At 38.5% G+C, this 20,897-nt stretch overlaps 1 protein-coding gene across 1 annotated transcript in view; it reads right to left on the bottom strand.

The window, feature by feature from the left end:
* Positions 1-18,981, bottom strand: part of TACR3 (tachykinin receptor 3) — a 34,951-nt gene extending 15,970 nt beyond the window's left edge. Inside the window, exons 1-3 of the mRNA XM_066316846.1 lie at positions 18,488-18,981; positions 6,703-6,891; positions 4,786-4,936 (exon numbers count right to left, since the gene is read on the bottom strand). Of these exons, the coding sequence (XP_066172943.1) occupies positions 4,786-4,936; positions 6,703-6,891; positions 18,488-18,957 (810 nt within the window). The 5' untranslated portion in view covers positions 18,958-18,981. The remainder of the gene's footprint in view (positions 1-4,785; positions 4,937-6,702; positions 6,892-18,487) is intronic.
* Between the last annotated feature and the right edge of the window lie 1,916 nt (positions 18,982-20,897).

The raw sequence follows: 20,897 nt of genomic DNA, 5'->3' as shown, positions 1-20,897 counted from the left end.
CTGACTTTTTAAAACTAGTCACAGGTGATGATTCAGTATGCATAAGGGCATCAGCTGTGAAGATTTGGCTTTCCCTTGAAGTCTGTAGTACAAATTTGTGTAGAGTAGTTGATTGGGGGGTGTGTTTTTATTGAATGTAAGATAATTGAGTGAATATTTACCTTCTGATGTATTAAACTTCTATTCCCTTATGTCATTTTGAAAATGGCATATAAGTTAGTGGAGATTGCAGTGCTGGTTCTCATGCTGGGATAAGCCAGGAGAAGATGAATTACTTAAATAACTGGGAAGATTTTAAACTTGCTATGTCCCTATGCAGTTGCATGAGGAAGCAATTACTTTCCAATCTTGAGGAGGTCTGAACAAATACGTAGGGTAAAAGAGAAGTTTCAAGATGGCGAAGGAAGTCACATGCAAGACAAACCCTTGAACCCTGTGTCAAAACATTTTTTTTCACATGGCTGGATGCAAACTTTCACAAAGGGTTTTATGAATGGAGCAATATGTAACCCTAGTCTGTCTCTCTAGACTTAGTAGTTTGCTTGTTAACTAGAAGGATCTTTGATTTCAGAGTTAGTTATTAGTTATCATCTGATCTGTGAGTTCATGATGAGTGTGATAGTCTCATCACCTATTTATGTTGAATAAGCTTTATATTGTGAGTATAGTCTTGTTTTATCAAATCTGTCAGCCCATAATTAATTCAGTATTTCAAGAATTTTAATGCCATACTACAATGATGTAGAGTTTGACTCTCTTGCTTTTTTATATTTTTTTCCTTTTTTCTTTTTTTCCCACCTCTGCTCTGCAATAAACTACTCCATAATGAAACAACTAGTCTTTTTTTCAGTCTGGCCTGGTTGGCTACCCCTTTCAATGCTAGCAAAAGTATCAGTATTTCGAACTAGTGCTTTTCTTTGTAAACTGTGGTATAAAATATATGTTAATGTGTTTTCCTGTAATTTATTCATATGTGCTAAAGAAAAAAGGAAAATCAGCAATTTTTGTTGCACTGAAAGCCAGCAAGAAGTCAGGAGTATTTTTATAGCTGCACTGCTATGTAAAAACAGGAGCATCAAGACACAGCACACACAGTTCCTTCTCAATCTGACAGTTGCCCATCTATCCTACTCTTCTGTCTCTGAGGCAGTAGGAGGTGCTATTTATGGAAAGCCCATGAACCTGGCCCTTTTCCATGTTCTGTTTTCTTAGTACTGCCCCAGCAACCAAGATTGTGTTAAAGAGGAGTGCATCTGATTGATCTTGTCAGTATCTACTTGGACATTAGGGAGAATTTTTGGACAGCAGGAAGCATTTCTTCACTGAAAGAGTTGTCAACCATGGGAAAGGGCTGCCTGGGGAAGTGGTGGAGTCACTATAGCTGAAAGTGTTGAAGAAATGAATGGACAAGGCACTTAATGTTGTGGTCTGGTTGACCGTGGAGACTGGTCAGAGGTTGGGCTTATTGATCTTGGAGGTCTTTTCCAACCTTAAACTCTATAATTTATGGATTCATTTGTTAGTTTGCCTAAAACCTGTCTGAATCCTCTGAGGTCATAAACATCTGGCAGGAGAACATCTTGGATGGCCTTTAATGACTTAATTTAATGACTTTTAAATTACGCTTTCTTAAAGTGTTCTCTCTTCTACCAGCCTTGTGTTGCTCTGCTATTAGTTCTTGTATTTCAGGGTTTGGTGACCGATAGTTCTTCAGTTACTTTATCCACCACCTTTGTGTTGCTCTAAACCCTGACATCTTGTCCCTTGACCTCCTTGTCTCCAAACTAGAAAGTTCAGGCCATTTTAATTTCTTCATAAGTCCCTTGATCATTTTTAGCTGCCCTTAATTGGACTTTCTCTAAATCTATGAAAGGGAGTGGAAAGAAAAAGAGAACAAACCAGAGAAATATGTGTCAAGTGTTCATACAGGCGTTCTCACAGAGACTGTGATTTGCTAGCAAACACATGGAGCTTTTTTCTTGTTTTGTACTCAGATTTGATGAATAAAACTTATATTGAAACAATGTGGCTTTTAATCAATCTCCATTGCTAAAAGAAGTTGAAATGGCACCTCAAGCTGTGTTAGGAGAAGCAGAAAATACAGGCAGAAGTTTAAGTGTCGAGGAATGAAAATTACTGAAAAAGATGCATGGTGTCATATTATCACAAAGTTAACAGTTATAAGTAAAAGGAACAGTAAAAGAAAAATAAAAGTTAAGGAGAACGTTTTCTCTTCCTTTGTATTCTTCCCATTGTTGCCGGGTGATAGCGCCTTCAGTTGAGATAAATGTTTTTTTCAGAAAACGGTTGTAATCAGAACTTTATCTCATGATAAAAACAATACTATCTGATTTTATTTGCAGTACATTATTATTTCCTCTTATGGGTTAAGTAAAGCTGAAAGAGTGATTGGAACTTGTTAGATAGCAAAAAAACAGGGTATGGAGACAACACCTAAGAGCAAGTATTTGCAGTGAATGTAAAAAACGTTTTGACCTGGTAAATCTTAAAGTAACATTATGGGACACATATATAAACTTTTTATGTATGACACCACTGAGACTATAATTCTATATTGTGGAAATGGGAATTGCTGGAGAAGAAATGATGTCCAGCTGAACATCAGTCAGTCTCATGCCAGAAACTTTAAGCAGAAGGGATAATGGCTGCAAAGTCCCCACGTGCAGCAAATGTTCAGAAGATCAAAAGACTGATGTCAGGCAGATTTCAATGAGTCAGTCACTGAGATACTTGAGCTGTCTGTCAGGAAAAAAAAAAGGCAAAAGTAGCTTTGTAGTTCCATCCAGTCTTGAATTTCTAAATATTTTGTCTACAAGTATGCACTGGGAAATTCTTTGAATCCTTCATCCCTTAATGTTGCTTTCAGGAGGATTCAGGACTGTACTGCCCAATCCTGTATAAGAAATTATGAGACTATCTATTGAACTACTGACAACTTTCTCAAGCTTCAAATCTTTTGTTGGCCAACACTGTTTCTTTTCAAGGTCTTACATGAACTGTTCACTATCTCCTTAATATTAAATACCATTTCAAACAATCCTAATCAGACACCTTTGCACTGTAACATTGCCTGCCTGATATGAAACAGTCAGCTATTTTGTATTTCTCCTTCATTATAAGTGCACAGATTTTTCCATATGTCTAGATACCTGTTTACTAAATAGTAAGAAAAACGGATTATTTCTTTGGCTGAAAAGGGCAAAGCACTAGCTCTGTTATCAGAGGCAGGCTGAGTTATGGTTTTATTTGGATTCCAGTCTGTTAGTTCCTCTCCATGAATAACCAATTATGATTCATCTTTCCAAATACCAGTTATTTCATAAATCCTGCTGGAGAGCACAGCAGTGTAGCTAAAATGCTGTCATGGAGCTCTAACCATAAAGTCACTGATGCAGTTATAATATATCTGCACATAATTTAATTCCCTTGTTGCATGTCTTGAAGGTATGCATTCCTGTATGCTCACATTTAAAATCCTTTAATTAAGGATGCTCTTTCTTGTCTCTTGTATATGTTTAGAATTCTAAACAGGTGCTGTTTTTAAAGTATTCAAGGGATTTAATTGGATCACCTATTTCATATAGTAAAAGCCAGATTTTCTCTTCAGAGACCTCCAGTTTCTATGTCACAAGACGATTATTTTACTTAGTCATTATGGTAAGAGGTCCTGAAGTTCTGGCTATGTCCTGGTTCTGCAATAATTTAATAACTTCTCTTCCACATTTGTTTTTGCAAATTGTGTCGTCTACAGAAAGTGATTTCTGCAGTGTCCTGGAAGAAATGGAGATGTTAGTGTTCTCCAGAATTTGCAGGAGATCTCATGTTGTCTCAGGACCCAATATGCCCCCTCTGCTCTGTGTGTGGCACAGTAGCATATTCCACTGTTCAAACATACTCACAGTATCAGGAAGCGAACTGAGCAATTGAAAATGAGCTCATCATTATGAATTAGAAGTTCATATTAAGGTACCTTTTTTAATATCTGAAAGGTTAAATACATTTTAGTATAAAAAAATTGTCGGAAATAAAAAGCAGAAGGCTGCCTTATTAAATAAGAAAAGTTAGGTTAAGAAAAAGAATGTTATATGAAAGAAACTTTCATTGTACTGCAACATTAGGAAAACTGAACTGGAGATAGTAAAATACTTAGTTTATAAGCAATCCCAAGTCTAGTTATTTTAAGAAGTACCTACATTACAAGAGATTGAAAGAAAATATCTGGGAAAACTTGTTTGCATTTCTCACAAAAAAGTTCTTGTTTAAAAATCTAATTTATTTATTACAAACAGGCTTATTAACAGGTTTTGTTACAAATCAGTGCTTATCTCAAATATGTGTGGACCTCAATCACCTGAGAATTACAGCAAGATTCACTTTGGCTTCAGTAGGATGAAAATCTTACCTAACAAGAGCTAATGGTTTGCTAGCCCATTGCTCAAAACTCAGCATCTTAACTCCTGGAGGCTAAACTTTTTGCCTTAGTTTCCACAAAGCAGACACAGGATATGTTGGTACATGTAGAGTAAGAAGTTAAAACCCCAATGTTTCCTTTATTTAATGGCAAGCCTTAAAGTTATGAAAAGAACAACCAGTGAACAGAGAAGACAACTTGTCAACCTAATCAAATTTTATATTGAAGCAGATCTCTCATTACTGCTATTTCAAATGATTTTGTGTTTCTGAAAGAATTTACTCTAATACATTGCAACACAATTGCAGATGATTTTATAAGTATTCACTTAATGGTATTTACTGGAACAGTACCTTTCTCTTAGCTTTGAGCTGCTCATGATATTTGTTGGATGTGTCGCCTGGTATTTCTCCTCCCCAGAGGGTAATTCCCACCATGGAATAAGTGATGGCCATGACAAGCAGTGGAAAGCAGTAGACCAGCACAATCACAATAACATGATACCTGCAATGAAAAAATATTAAGGTGGTAAGTGCTTTCAGAGGAGCTATACCAATGGAATGGTCTGCTAGAAGTCAAGACTGCTACTTCAGCACGAAGTGTGTTTTATATTAACTGGCTAGTCCTTGGTGTTTCCCCCTGTCTTTTTGAAAGTCTTAAGTTGCAGTGCAAGTTTCTGTACGTTTTAATGTATGTGCCTTGTGGGGTGTCTAATGCTGAGCCTGCACTTGTATACAGTATGAATGATTCTATAGTTATCGTGATTAGTGACTGCAGAATGAGGTGTGTTTGTCCATAACTAGCTGAGTTGATTTAATTTCCCAGTCTAGTATCATGAGGATAAGCTAGCCATTTGGAGCTGTAGTCTGGACTATAAATGAAAGAGGAAAATAAGTATTTTAGTGGCATATTGATGCAAAGACCCTGATAAGAGTCCTATCACCCACCATTCTTCATATGGCAGATCTCTTCACACGGACAACACAGATTGGGGCATGTGTGCAGTATAGTCACCGCTGCTGATGTAAGCACTGGGAAGAAAAGATAATTTCTTTTGCCTCTTATTAGTTCCTGATTAAATGCCAACTTCAGATAAAATCCTAGTGAATGATCAGTGAAGAATCCCCAGCTGTCACTAAATGTGACCTTCCTGCCCTGAAGAGAAATGTCTGTGTACAGCTCCTAAAGTGATAAAAATTACATGTGACTACGACTTCTTTCACCTGCCTTGAAAAGAGCAAAAGGTCAAATCTGATTCTAGGTGGTTACACAGGCTTTCAGCCTTGAACAAAATACTTTTCTTAAATGTCAGTGAAGATATGAAAGGATAGATGCCTAAGTAGCCACTTATTCATAATTCTAGCAGAGGGACCAACAGGATATTTTTAATTTAATTGACTGCTATTATTACTTTCAGAAAGTGGAACCAGTTGCAGGTTAACCTGTTTTTTCTTTTGAACTAATATCAGTACACATACACATCATTATACACATCATACATACACATCATACATACACATCAGTACATCAGTAATTGTGATAGTGTAACAGAATGAAGGGACAAAATCCAGCCCTCCCATCAAGAGATCTAGAGAAAAAGGATCTGGTTAGGGTCTTCTCATTCTCTACAATTACCTGGAAGGAGATTGTAGTGAGGTATGGATTTGTCTCTTCTCGCTAGTTACAAGAGAAGAAGTGGCTTCAGATTGTGCCGGGGAGGCTTAGACGAAATATTAGGATAATGAGAAGTGATGTCAAGCATTGGTACAGGTTGCCCAGAGGAGCAATTGATTCACCGTCCCTGGATGTACTTAAAACATGTAGATGTGGTGCTTAGAGATACGGTCTGGTGGTAGACTTGGTAGTGTAAGGTTAGTGGTCAGACTTGGTGACCTGAAGAGGTCTTTTCCAACCTAAATGGTTCTAAGGAGAAACTAGAAATCCTTGTTTTCCTGGTTAGGATAAAGAGTAAACTTGCTTTGAATTGCATGTTATGTTCCCGGTTCTGACCAGCTTTGTCTGTATAGAAGTAGCCATCTTAGGTGTGGCAATGACTGTAAAAGTGCAGCACAGAAGATATGGAAAAGAATAAATTTTTTCTGTTTATCACATATAATCATCTTCACTTAGAAAATTGTCTCTGCATTTCTCAGTGATCAAAGCTGTTAGTTATTCTTCGTGTAGAGTATCTGCGCAACACTAGAGATTTCCCCAAGCCCATCCCAAGTCTAGACACCACCATGCACAAGTTTAAAAGAATCAAAGCTTACGTAAAGTGCTGGTTTGGACCACCTGGCCATGCTACATAGCAAAGAGTTCTCCCAGGCATCACCTTGGTTATGGAGTATAGGCACTGGGGAAAGGCCAACAGGAATGCCAAAATCCATATGCTCCCAATGACCACCTTGGTAGTAGTTGCAGAGAGCCTAGGTTTCAAGGGATCAATAATGGCCATATATCTGTAAAAGAAAGCAAAAACCTCTGTAAGATCTCTTCAGAGATTTATACGTATGTAGAATCGGCCAAAGCTTAGGATAAAAGAGAAGGGTAAAAGCAGACATATGTCTTCCTGCAGTTCTGATGTCACTGTGCTCTTTGTGTGGTTCAGGTCCAATGAAGGCAGGAAGGAGAAAGTTCACTGGGTATTATTTTGCAGTCATGGGACACCCAGTTAATCATATGTATATCAGTAGAGAAACTATTTTGCTGAGGGCTCTGTTACTGTTCATCCTGACTGAAAAGCAACAATGCATCTGGTTCATTTGTTACTCTGCTAGGTCATATACAGCATTTATTTCTAATACAAAAATTTACAGCCAAGCTGTCAGGATTATTAGTCATCTGTCCCAAAGCTACAGGAACATGGAAAGTCCACGTACATTTATTTCAGAATGCCAGAGCAACCAATTCATACAGAGACTGAGAGAAGTGCCAGTGTAGAATTGGTAAAAGCACTAAGGGAGATAGAGGCACAAAGCAAAAAAAGCATCTCATTTGCCTTCTCAGTTCCTGTGCTCCCAGGTAGGATAGCATTCTTTGTGCTGCCCTATCATTGTATTGGCAATTAATGTATGCTGGTAACCTTAGAAGAACATGGAAAAAATAATCAAAAAGTTTACTCCGAGTAATTACAATGTAAAAGCTTAGGGAAAAAAAGGCAATGAGAGCATCTAAACAGACAGTAATATAAAAACAAGTCTTGTCTTCTGTCTTTTGATCTGTTATAGATAAAAGGAACAAGGGAGAAAAAATTTGTATAAATAATTTTTGATGAATATATTGTTTGCTTCAATTGAAATACTTGTACTCATTTCAAATGAAGGAAGGAGTGATAGATTTTTAACTGTTACAGTACACATCTAGGCTGACTTGCCCATGATTTTTAGGTACAAACGTTAGTCATGAGACAATAACAATAATTTTTGTAAGATAATGTTCCTGATAAGAATTTGTGCAAGAATCTTCTGCATCCATATTTACCTGCTGTGGTACACAAATTTCAGTCAAGATAGTCTTTATTTTTTTGGAAATTTTATACTTGACAGATGAGTAATTACAGAACAGATGTATGTTTTAGTAAAGCTAACTCTGTTTATAGTTAATGATAAAATGTGATAAATCCAACACTGGTCATAATAGTGTTATGTCTTCTCTAGTAGATATAACTGCCCTAATATGTTAAAATATCTAAATGCTATCAGAAACAGGGAGTGATCTAAAGCAGCTTCAGTTCTGAATCATCAATTTCCAATTCCTAGAATTTCAAGTTCGATAATATTTTGTTTTTACTGGACTTTGATTTTTTTTTTTTCCCTCTACAGAGTAAGAATTAATTCCCCTCTCTTTCATGTGCCTTTTGGTTTTTTATTCAGCTAGACCAGTGCTTTTGGTATTACGTACTATGAAATAGTTTTATTTGAGTGCTGGGTGTCTTCTGTTTCTTGAGAACAGCAGTTGGATTTTTGCACTCTACCACCTAGGTGCTTTCTCCTCCAAAGACTAAGTACCACTTGGTAAAGAAGTCAGGTTTGTAGTCATGAGTCCTGTTTTTCAAACTGAGCTGTCTGGTGTGGACTGCCAAGCACTGTCCAAATGTTTGATGATCTTTATTTGTGGTAAGTGATAAGCTGTAAACAAATAATCATTTTCACATGCTTGTGAGACTCTTAAGGCATCTTCTCCTAGCCTGGAATTATTCCTTCAAATTGCTACTTTTCTGCAGATTGCACATTGCTATTATTTTATGTGCTATTTTCAGATTTCTATTACATTCACATTATTCTTATTCCCAGTTATATTATTCTTACTCCCAATAGATACCAAGAGTAGCTCTTGTTGCCTAAGATAAAATTTGGTTGTTTTATCTCCCTGTCTGCCCTTTAAAGACTTGGATTGTTTGGGTGAAATGACTCATATAGCTGTACTGATAGAAATTTTAACAATTGGCTGTCTGAGTAAGGTAAGTCAGAGGACAAGGATCAGATGAAAAGCAGGCTATTTATCTTTTGAGCTCAAATTTGAGTGATAAGCCAACAGCCGAGCTATTACACAAGATCAATTACAAATATGCAGCAGGCAGTCATTCTAACAAGCAGAATGGGAAGGAAGTAGAGGAACTTATACTATTCCCTTGTTAATATCTTTGTGCAGGATAGATTTAGCTGAAGAGACTATTGACAGCTCTGTTACAGAGGCTTTGATAACAAATCCAAGTAATTCTACTTTGCCAATACACTAATAATTACAGTATGTTCTGTAAATTCTCTAAGTGGCTCTTCTTAGAAACGAAATTGCTTAATTAACAGTGAGATATTGCTTTGCAACTGCAATTATTACATTCACTCAGATTTGTCATACATGTTTGGTAGCATTTTCTTAGAAAAGCCACCATTGTCACAAGTAAGTAGAGGGAAATATGGAATGACTCTTCGTTGCAGGTCAAAAACTATCTCCGTATTTGAACAGAATCTTGATGTTATCTCTGTAGCAAAAAGAAGCCTTGAAAAGACCTGAGTTCTTCCTGCACTGTTAGCTGTCATTTGCAAAGGAGACAGACATAATCCTCCTTCAGATTCTGTTTGCTGTAAATATTATCTTGCCATTACAGGTGTCAAAGGGTAGTTAGTCTGTCTCTTTAGGCTCAATCTGAAGTAGCAGTAGCTAATTTTTCAGTTTGCTCTTGCTTTTGATCTCTCTCAATTCAGCAAGGGTGTTTCCAGCAGGAATGAAAGTTCCTGCTAGCACAGGCTAGAGATTCCATGCTTAGGTGGTGCTCAGAAAATCAATGTGGTAAGGAGGCTAAGGATGGGATATAATGTATGATGATCATATTGGCCCTGTATATTACAATTCCCCATGGCTGACAACTCTGTGTTGTGTTTTGTGGTGTAGCTCTGTCATTATGGCTATTTTTTTACTCTGTATGATGTCCTTACATATATGAAACATGGCCAGTTACAAGGGGGAAGGGTAGACATGCTGTCTGAATTGTGCACTCCATGGTGGTGAACATGGTGTAGAAATAATAGGAATGTTTGAGTAGGCAAGCAGTGAAAAGGAGAACGATGAGATATAGAATCCAGTGAAAGAACTGAGACTGGGGAACAGTTTGCTGAATGAAAAAAATAAAAGTGAAAAGGGAAAAATGAGAAACTAATAGGAGAAGCCAAGAAAGGAGAATTGTAGAATAACAGCATATAGAAATTGTGTTGAGAGAGGAGAGAATAAGAAAGGAAACTGGGGGTCACCTAAGAGCAAAAGACATGGCAAAACCAGCCCTAGTGTACCAGAGATTCTAAGAGGTAAGTAGAACTGGTATAAAACCAGAACATTTTGGCAGTGTGGCTATGTGGTGGCAAGCCCTTCTGCCTCTGCAGGTGTATGGGAGAGAGCTCCCAGAGAGTTTTTCTCTCTGTAATCAGCCAACCATAAACAGCATGCAAGGGGAATAGCAGGAATTCTTGGATGCTCCAATGTTGTCTGACTTACAGACTCTTCTGCTGCTCCACAGTTCTTTCAAGTGGTCTGAATTTCATCATAGAATCATAGAATAAGCTGAGTTGGAAGTGACCCATGAAAATCATTGAGTCCAACTCCTGGTCCTGCACAGCACACCCCAAGAATCACACTGTGTGCCTGAGAGCATTATCCAAACACTTCATGAAATGAGACAGGTTGGTGCTGTGCCCACTTCCCTGGGAAACCTGTTCCAGCACCCAGCCACCCTCTGTGTGAAAATCAGTTCCTGATAACTGACCTAAACCTCCCCTGGCTCAGCTTCATGCTGTTCCTGTGGGTACTGTTGCTGGTCAGGAGGGTGGAGAAATCACTGCCTGTCCTTCTGCATTCCCCTGTGAGGATGTTAAAGATTGCAATGAGGTCTCCCCTCAGTTTCCTCTTCTCTAGGCTCTACAAGTCAAGTGACCTTAGTCACTCCTCATAAGACTTCCCCTCCAGACCCTTCATCAGCCTTGTGGTCCTCCTCTAGATGCTGTCTAGATAGTTTAATGCATTTTTAATGTTGTAGTGCCCCAAATTTATGCAGTTGTTCTGAAGCCAGTGACAAATTCAGAAGCCCTCACAGGTTCTCTGTTTTCTGTGATATTTATACACAGACCTTGTATGTCTCCATACCTCATCTCTAGTACTGTAAAAGATGATAGGCATTTGAACTGAAGAAGGATTTCTAGTGCCTACAGGCAGCTGAATTCTTATTACACCACTGAAAAGCATTCGGGAGCCACACAGACATTTTTTGAGTGGGGTTCTCTGCCAATTTGCTTTGCAGTCTTTGGACATTTACTGTTCAGTCTGTTACGAGGCTTGAGCAGTGTGGCTCCCTGCTGAATAAAGGGCTCTGAACTCCCACTGAGGTGGTTTCATTTAAAGATGGGACTTCAGATGCTTTCTCACTCTAGTGGGAGCTGCTGATAGTGCCACAGATAGCTTATTCCACACAACACAGCAGGGATGAAAAATATACATCTGAAATGTATAAAATATACAGCTGAAAGGAGTGAACTCATTCTAGTCATTTATCGCAACAAGCAAAAATCATTATTACCCACCCAACAAAACGTTTATGCTTGGAAAAATAATTATAAGATGGAATATGCACATCTAGAAATACAGGAATGGAAATATGTGCAAGTAGAGACTCAAGGCAGCACTTCGAAGAATGTGGATTGCTCAACAACTGCACCATGTTCTTCTCTGTATGACTCTAAAGCATTTTAGATAGCACTTCAGTTTCATATGCACATCATTAGCACATGCTTTTCCTTTTTGTGACCATATGACATCCCACTGTCATCACTTCTCTTACAGCTTTATCTCGTGTTAATCTTTGTCCCTTACTGATTACTACTGAAGTCAGCAAGAGCCTTTCCACTGAGCTTAATTAGAAATCATTCAGGCTGCACGATATAATGGCTGGTGCATCATGATGCACTTGTTGCTGCACCCTTTTCTTAGCTGCTGGGGTCAGAATAGATCCAGTTCCCTTCGCAACTGCTGTTTCTCTGGAGCCTACAATTTAAACTCTTCTCTTCTTGTGTCTTGGGCTCACCAGATCAAGAAAACCTGTTTTCCCTCAAACAAAAATAGAGACAGTCTTCTTTTGGATAACAGTGATAAACCCTTTAAGCCAGTAGTTTTAATGGCAGCATAATAATTTATCTCTTACAGTTTTCAAGTTACATGAGCCAAATAGCTGATACATACTATAAAAGCTTATGAAGTGTTTGTATTATGGCCTCAACAATAGGAAAAAAAAAAAAGAATAAACCTAATTTGGCTTTTTGCAAAATAGCATACACTGGCTAATACAGCCAGGAAAACCTTTCATCTTTAACACATCATTTAGAAAATTGTGGCAAAAATGCACAAGATGTTATTAAAACAAAATGATGTTCAAAATTGGATCCTACAAATGCACATCTGGAGACACAGTTGGAAGCCTTTAATCATTCTAGCTGATTTGTTTCACCTGTTTACAATGTGTTCATAAACTCACAGGAGGAAAAATATATTCATTCCAAACTGTAACAGGAAATTGGAACTTGATAAAGGAAGAGACTGGGAGAAAAATCATAATGCTTGCATGTAAGTGTCCTGTCAACAGGAGACAGCAGAGCATGCTTCTTCAAGAATACACAGAAGCTGAGTGTGAGACTTTGTATTTGGAATCAACTGGTATTTAAATAACTTTGGGAATTTCCCTAGGTTATGATTCTCTGCCCTTGTTTAGAACATTGCTGTGGAAAATTCTCCAAAAGCCAAGCTATATACAGTAGACTAAAGGTGATGGAATGAACTGAGATTTTAAAGGTGTTTTTTTAATGATGGAAACCAAATCATTAACTTTTGTACTCTTTAATTTCTATCTGCTACCTACTAGAGCAAAGCTCCTTTTCTTGTGGGGCTGGTTTCTAGTCATTTATTTAGTCTGATTTTCTCTGCAGGAAGAGTGGCTCTGGGTATTTCTGTAGAACTACAACTGATAGTTGAGAAAGAATGGTTTTGGTGCCCTGAAGGGTCTGTTTTGCAGTCTTCACCTTAAAGCTAACACCATACAGGAAGTGTGTGACAATTTGACAGGTAAACACATGGCACATTTCAGAGATCAGTGGGCAATATCCCAGAAGAATGTGCGTTGCTCTGGGTGAATGGCTCTTTGTGCTTTGAGCAGGGGGAAACACTCAAGTTTTTCTGAAATCAGGAGTACCTTCTAATGCCTTGCTTACAAGTACCTCTTAACTAAAACCTAAAACTAGTCATACTGCAAGTCTTCAGGATGGCTGAGCTCTCATTAAACAGTGCTTTCTACTTGAGGAGTATCCGGTAACTGACAATGGGCTAGATTTTTATGAGTATGTAATTGATTTTATGCGCTGTATTCTTTACTTATGAGTATTGATAGAAAAGGGATAAGATTTTTTTTTCAATCTGTCTAATAAAATGGTAGACTGACTTCCCCTGACAAAAAGGTTTCTGTTTCTTCTTCTCTTTTCATATCATCTACCTGGGCTATCAAGGACCAGTATCAGTGCAAAGTCTGTAGAAATAGCTCCAGCTGCATAAAACCACTTTTAGTGTCTAGGTTTCTGCCAGAGTCATCTAGATGGCTTCCTTTTTGTTTCTGCAGTTATTTTGAAAAAATTTTATTTTAGAGAAACACAAATATGTGAATGATAACAACATTCTCTCCTGGCTGGTAAATTAGTCAGAAAAACGTGCATTTAGGTAATGTTATTTAAGAAAATAGTCAAATAAACAAAACAAACATCTCTCCTGAAAAACTCATCACCCTAACTCTTGACTAACTTTTAAAAGTACCACAGGCTACATTGCATAATAAACCACAGACCATGCTTTAATAGTTTTCATGAAATTGTAAGTAAGAGTAGTATTTAAGACTAAGCCTTTGTCTAAAATTATATTCTTGTTTGAATATAAGGTTCAAAGTTACTGGATATTTCCTGTCTGGAACAAAAAGTCTGGGGGTTTGTTGCTGTTGTAAATGTTGCTTGTATTTCTCAAGATATTGGCGTATCAAACCCTTTTTTTACAGCACCTTCTGAAAGCAGCTTATTAAATAGAATATTTACTCAGTACAAAACAAAAATGAAAAAATAACTGTTGTGCCTGTATTTTTTCCCAGACTGTCCCAGTATATTATTAATTATGTAACTCTGACATTAATTTTGACCAAAACAGCAAAAAAAAAAACATCCTGTCTTTTTGCCCAATACTATTAAATGGGACCATTGCAAGAAAAGTATTCTTTTCCTAAGGGCTCTGCATGCTGAATCATGTAGCCATTGCATCAAAATGTTCTGCAGAAACTATTTCACCTCTTGACTAAGAAAGACAGAGAATTGTCAAATCCAAAAAAAATTTTAGACCCCCAGATTATAGAGAGTCCTTACCTCTTCATGTTTGAACCCTTAATGTCCTCCTACTGAACTTTCTCTCCAGTTCTGACAACTAGTACTTTTTAGAGGGCAGCCCAGATACTGGAATCCACAAATAAGATTTGCTTCATTTTCACATACTCTTAGAGGAAGGTGGAAAAATGGGAAAGGGATTTCCTCTTTGAATTCTATCATTTGACTGGCAAAGTAAGAAGAGAAATAATAGTGATAATTTTTAAAGCATATATTGCATTTTTTCCCTTCATGATTTGCAGTGACCAAGGCTATTCCTGAAGTTGTGGTTTTGAAGTCATTCATTAGTTTGAAAAGAACATTGTATTGCACTTTAGTGTGGCAGGTAGAGTTTTCTGTAGTTATGAGACACCAGAGGCTTTAGGAAAAGCCAGCTAACAGTCAAGTGGCATCTTATGGAAAAAAAACCAGGTATAAATGCTATCTGTTTCTTCTGGTTAAAATATTTTCAGGTATGAGAGGGAGATCTCAAGCCTGAGAAGCACAAGAAGTCTGAAAAAAAGCCGTCTACTTTTTTTGGTTTTTTGTGTTCCGATGTTTGTCTCTCTCTCACAAGTCCTCATTGCAAATTCTCACTTTTTAATGTGAAAACCATTTACTTTGAGACATCTAAATCTGAGGGAAAAGGGGAATGAGGGATGACCCAAAGGCTGCAGTTCTGTTTGAGCTGAGCCAGGTTTTGCAGCTATCTGGGCAGTGCAGGTTTCCTGTTTGTCACTGATTCAGAGTCCTCCATTCAAAAGTGAGCCAAGTGCAAAACACTTGGTGCCAAGCTCACGTTCAAGGATGCAAGTACAAAATGAAACTCTTGACATGCACCTTCTGCTGAAACTGCCGCAAAAGGGTTGTGCCCTGTGCATGTAATCACAACCAAATGGACTGAGATGAAATGAGGGGGAGTGAAAAGGTCCCAAACTTGCCTAAACTGCTCCAATTCAAATGCTGAAATCTGGGATGAAATGTAAACGAGGAGAGGACAGGAGAATTTGAGGAAGCAAAATGTAAAAAAAAAAAAAAGGAAAAATCTGAAACAAGGTGAAAAAAATGAAAGTGAATGAGATGACAGGAAGCGCAGTGAGATGGACTAGTAATTAGTTGAAGTAATTAGTTGCTTGCTTTCCTGAACCATCTTTTTGCATGCTAACTTCTCATTGGAAATGACAGAAATGGCTGGGTCGACTAAATTCTTTATAATTTGTTGTCATTGCCTGGTATTATCCAGATCTGTACTGCAGTCATGCACTCTATTGCCATGATCACAGATGGAGTTTAGGGTCACTGACGGACCCTTTCAGATCATGCCCTGGTTAGTGACAAGGGCATTTTGCCTTCAGAGTTAATATTCTCTTCATTTTATCTTGGGATATTTACCAAGTTATTCCGATAACAATAGCTGAAGAAACTGTTGCACTGGAAGGGATGTAACTGTGGAACTGTGCAGCATGAGTTGCAGAAGAGTGCAGGGGTGAATTCCAGTGAAGCAGCACGGTGTAAAATCTGTACTGCTTCTGGTCTCTTAAACAACTCGGTTTGGGCTCCCTGTGGCATCTCTGCAGTAGACTGCAAACAGCTTGTTGGAAAAGGAGAAAGCAGGAAAAAAAATCCCCAAGCACCAGGAAGGGATGGTCAGAAGTGTGAATAAATGCACATAAATTTGAGTCTGTGTTGGATGACCACGATCTCCAGTCCTGGATACTTTCATCCTCAGACCCAAATGCAGCTCACCCCCACTGCAGGAAGTGCCTGTCCACAAAGCTCTGTGTCAGTTCAGTAATCCCGCAGTTCACACAACTTAGAATGTCCTACAGAATCAGATGTGAAAGGAAACATGTACTGCCTATGATCTCTGCTCAGTGATGTCCAGGTTCACAGTCACACATGCTTTAAAGGGACCAGCAGAGCATATCACAACATTCTTTTTAGTGAGTTACAACCCATGACCTTTAGTATTTTGGGATGGTAACAATTTCTAAAGGAAAATCATCTGATCCCATATTTCAGTTCCCTCAGTAGCTTTATCCTAATTTGTAGCTTTTGTTGTTTTAATTTTTTTTTTTAATTTAAAGAATGTATAAGAATGAGTTTACTGGGTTAAAATGGCTGAACTTTTGTGAAAGGCAAATGGGAACCAAAATTTTAAAATATACCCACTCAGCAGATCTTAGCCCTGGAATAGGGCAGACTGTATATCCAAAGACATTCCTTGGGATCAATTTTGACTCTTACGTTTCCTCAACTTGGCAGAATTGTTTTGCAGAGGTAGCCAGGGAATTTTTAAAGGTACTGAATGCATCAGGTGTGATTTGGTATAAAAGGAACAGTAACAGCAGTAAGAATAGGGAATGAGGGATAGACTGCTCTTCTGTTTATTTTACATGATGCTGCATGGTGACACAGAGAGCTCACCTAAACACAGCTCTGGCATTGTTCCTTGGGAAGATTTTAGTTTGCCTTTAGAGACAGGTGAACTTGGAGGATGTGATGGGGTGCAAATTGTGGTTTCTTCAGGGGATTTTCAGACATGAACTAGATCAGCGTGAATAACAGTCGTTATGAGCACCAACATTTTGCACTGCTAAACCAAGATGCATACATTTCCAATATATGTATCTGTCCATTGCACTTCTGTCAGTGTGGAGCAGAGCTATTGTCTCTCACTCTGGAAATGCAGTTTGGATTCCTAAGGAGCTCTATTCACTTTTGTTCCCAGTTTCCTAGCATAAATTTAGGAATTGCCAAAGTAGTAAATATTGCATCTCTGTGCTTAATTTTGTCAGGAAAAATGAAATAAAACATTACTCAGGGCATCCAAGTCACTGATCAACTACTGACTTGATGAGCTGCAGCAGTAACTTTTAAATACGCAGCTCTGTTAAATACTCCAACTAAAGCCCCTTTATGTTTCTGAAAACCTCAAGCTAAATGAGAATTGTAAGTGAAACTCAAAGAGATAACAGAAAAATCTTTGCCTGGTCAAAAGTAGCAGTGCTGGTGTTACACTATCTTCTCAATTTTTAATGGGAATTAACAACTGAGAAGATACATCACTGGCAGGAGGGAAATGTACTGATTTCCTTATGTCTTCTTCCAGCCACAGAGCAGAAAAGTACAAGAGTTGCCAAGAATCTCATTTGCTCTTTCATTTCTAGCTTTACAGAACAGAAATGCATCTAGCTGAGAATGCCACTGAAAATTTGCAATTAGGAGGGCAAACAGAAAAGTATTATTATGAACTTGTCCACGATCACAAAAAGCACAATGTTTCCCAGTATTTGTACCTGGAAACAAGAAATAACAATTCAGAAGGTAGACTGAACCTTCTAAAATCTTAACTACCATTAGCCTGGCACCTACATCTCCTCTTTGCTGTATGGACACTACAGCTATCTTATTCCATTATTGTCAGAAGTACAAAGGTAAAGTTTTTCCCTGACCTTTTTTTTCTTTGACAGTCACAAAGCTTTATTTTGCTTCAAGAAACCAGAAAAAAACTGATCACATTGAAACTACATTCTTACTAGACCTCCAGATATGCGCAGATGGCAGTGTAAGTAGTCTCATTAGTTAAAATCAGCAGGAACAAAGCATTTCAGAGCTGACTGTGAAAAAAGCTATTAAAAACAGGGTTTGAAGTGATTTCTGAAGAGGAGGCAAATGCCTCTGCCATCTGCAGAAATACAGAGAAGAGGGAAATTTGAAATTCTCTCCCCTTACAGACAATGTCTACAAGTCCTTATCAGTATGTATTAGATGACTGGCTGAGAGACAGCCTGTTTTCACAGTGGGAGGCAAAACCCTGAGTTGCTGTTACAGAATGAGTATTGAAAGATGGAGCACAGAAAGCAACTGAAGTCAAACAGAGAAGAAATGTTTGTTATTAAAAAAAAAAATAAAAAAAAGGCAGAAGAATAAAAACAATGGAAAACTGAAGAAGAAAGACCAAAGACCAGGAGAAAAAGTGTGTTAGGGAGAGACCCTAAAAAAGCACAGAGGAGCACAATGAACGAATTATTGAGATCTTTGCCTCTCATCACTGTGATTGTTGTCTCTGTATTTTTATTTTGGCAGAAAATCTGATCTCAGTCTCTCCCCCTTAAACTTTTCTCACCTGTCCACAGCGATGGCTGTCATGGAGTAGATGCTGGCGAAGACGGCTGTGATTGGGAAGAAGTTGTGGAAGCGGCAGTAAGCTTCTCCAAAGTACCACTCACTGTGCAGCGCATAGATGAAGTTGATGAGAGTATTGAAAGCAGCCATGGAGGCGTCAGAGAAGGCCAGATTCACCAGGAAGTAATTTGTCACTGTCCTCATGCGCTTGTGAGCCAGGATAATCCAGATGACAATAAGATTTCCGAAAACGGCCACTGCCACCACGCCACCATAAGCCAGAGACCACAGGGCAATGCGCCAAGAAGGCTGTATGAACTGATTGGAGAAGTTGCCTGCAGAGGAAGCTACAGGGACAGAAGCATTTGCTGCTGGTGCTTCCAGAGCCTGTCCCCAGGGATTGCCTGCTTCAGCAAGGCTCACATTCCACCTGCTGCTCATGTTCCACTTGGCCGTGGGGACCGAAGTCATCTTGGGTGTTTTTCTCCTCTCTTCCAGGAACGATGTACCTCTCCCACCTCCCTCTCCCAGCCCCCCCAAAATCCCCACCAACAGCTAGGAAGAAAAGGGGAAGTAAGGCAGCACAGCAAGTACTGGGAAGGGGAGCTCTGTCAGAAAAAATCTTTGGCTATGCTGTTCAAACTGTTAGAAATGCTCTAACAGACATGTCAGGAGAGATGCCTCAGAGTAGAGCAGCAACCTGTTTCTCTTCTGTACAGCCTCTTGCTTTTGATTTTGCTCAAGGAGAAGGGGACTGGGAGCCAAGGCACATTTTATAGGCTTGTGAATTCCCAGCGTCACAAAGGGAGTGGAGCGATAAGCTCCATCGGCTGGTAAGCTAACACCACTTTTCCTCTGCTCTCCCTCCCCTTGTATTTCATTCGTTGCCAGGAGCAGGCACTTTCATGAGCTGTGGAAAGCATCACAGGAAAAATGAATTCTCTTCTCATTTATATTGAGAGATTTATTTTGTATTGTCTTTCTTTAAGTTTCATTACTGTGCTTCCTTCTTTAAATTGTCTTTTTTGCCCTGTGTTTGCAGGGCTAATCAGCTGGCTTAGTTGAAATTCCCAGGACTGAGGCTGCCTTTTTTATTAAAGCTCGTTCCAGATGAATTTATTCCAGATCAATTCAGAGCTGCTTTTTTGCTGCTCTCTTTTCATTTAGTGGACACTTTCCTTTAAAACATTCTGTTACCTACAGCTGTAGAATAGTGACTCTTTCAGACAAACAAATACATTCTGCTGCTCTCTAATTTCAGTTTTCATTCTGATATGTAATTGGTATCAAGAAACATTTATAAAGCTATTTGCATGTTCAGCAATTACTGATTTTTACTGAAACAGTATGCAGCCCTAAACATAGATGTCCCTAGTTATGGGCAAAATATTAGGGGTTTGTTTTCTTTGTGTTTTTGAAAAAAATATTTTAGTTATTTTTTGTGATTTGCATTTATTTCACACTTAGTATTACTATTATTTTGAGCAACCAATATCTTATTTAATACACAGTGATTTCTATAATGGTAGAAAAGGGTAAATGAGGAAATTTAACACCCGATGTTTTCACATCCGAAATCAGTTTTCTTGTTAATATGTTAACAACAGCTGGCATTAGGAATGCATGTTTTATGCAAGGATTGATTGCAAGGGACTTCAACTAACAAACCTTTGTTATTCAATAGGATGTCGTCTTAGGGGAGAAAATGAGTTTTAGTGCCAGTCTTTCATGTTTCAACAATTTAGAGCTACTACTTGTCATCAGCAGAGGTTTCAATTGTATCACAGCAGTGAGAGCTATTCAATGTCCCTATCAGCAGTGACACATTCAGTACTTTTTAAACAAAAGCTTCAAACAAAAATCAACTATTCCTGTGTACCACTTCCTCCCTGATGTATTTATCCAGTGGAAGCCGTGCCTGCACTTTAATTGTCAGGTCTTCACTGCAGTTTTAATTCGAATTACTGGAATTGTGGCTGTTTCTAAGCTGTTTGTAAGCTTTGACCAACTTACCCCAGCCTGAGCAGCTGCTCACGTCAGGCATAGAAGCTTTGCTGAAAACCACAGAAGCTCTGCTGTAAATCACCTGGTGCTACAGCATGTCTGGAACCCACCCATGCATTGCAGACGCTTTTAACAGGAAAGTAACTGGAGTTAATCCCACAGTTCCATTTTGAATTCTAAATCTTCTACATCTTCTTTCTACCTGTCCCTGGGAGGCAAGCCTGAAGAAAGGCATGGTGGACAATCTCTGTGAGTTTGAGTTGAAAGAATTCAAATGATGGTTCCAAAGAGTGAGGAACAATAGGCTGACTAGTTATAGCACTTGAACACTCTTGATTCCAGCAGCTTCACTCAAGATTTTTATATGGTTGTAAGCCAGAGAATACAAACCCAGCCCTGCCCCCTAT

This window comes from Sylvia atricapilla, chromosome 4 (genome assembly GCF_009819655.1).
Source record: "Sylvia atricapilla isolate bSylAtr1 chromosome 4, bSylAtr1.pri, whole genome shotgun sequence".
Taxonomy (NCBI): Eukaryota; Metazoa; Chordata; class Aves; order Passeriformes; family Sylviidae; genus Sylvia; species Sylvia atricapilla.
The sequence above is the reverse complement of the archived record's forward strand: the minus strand, read 5'-3'. Positions and strand labels throughout refer to the sequence as shown.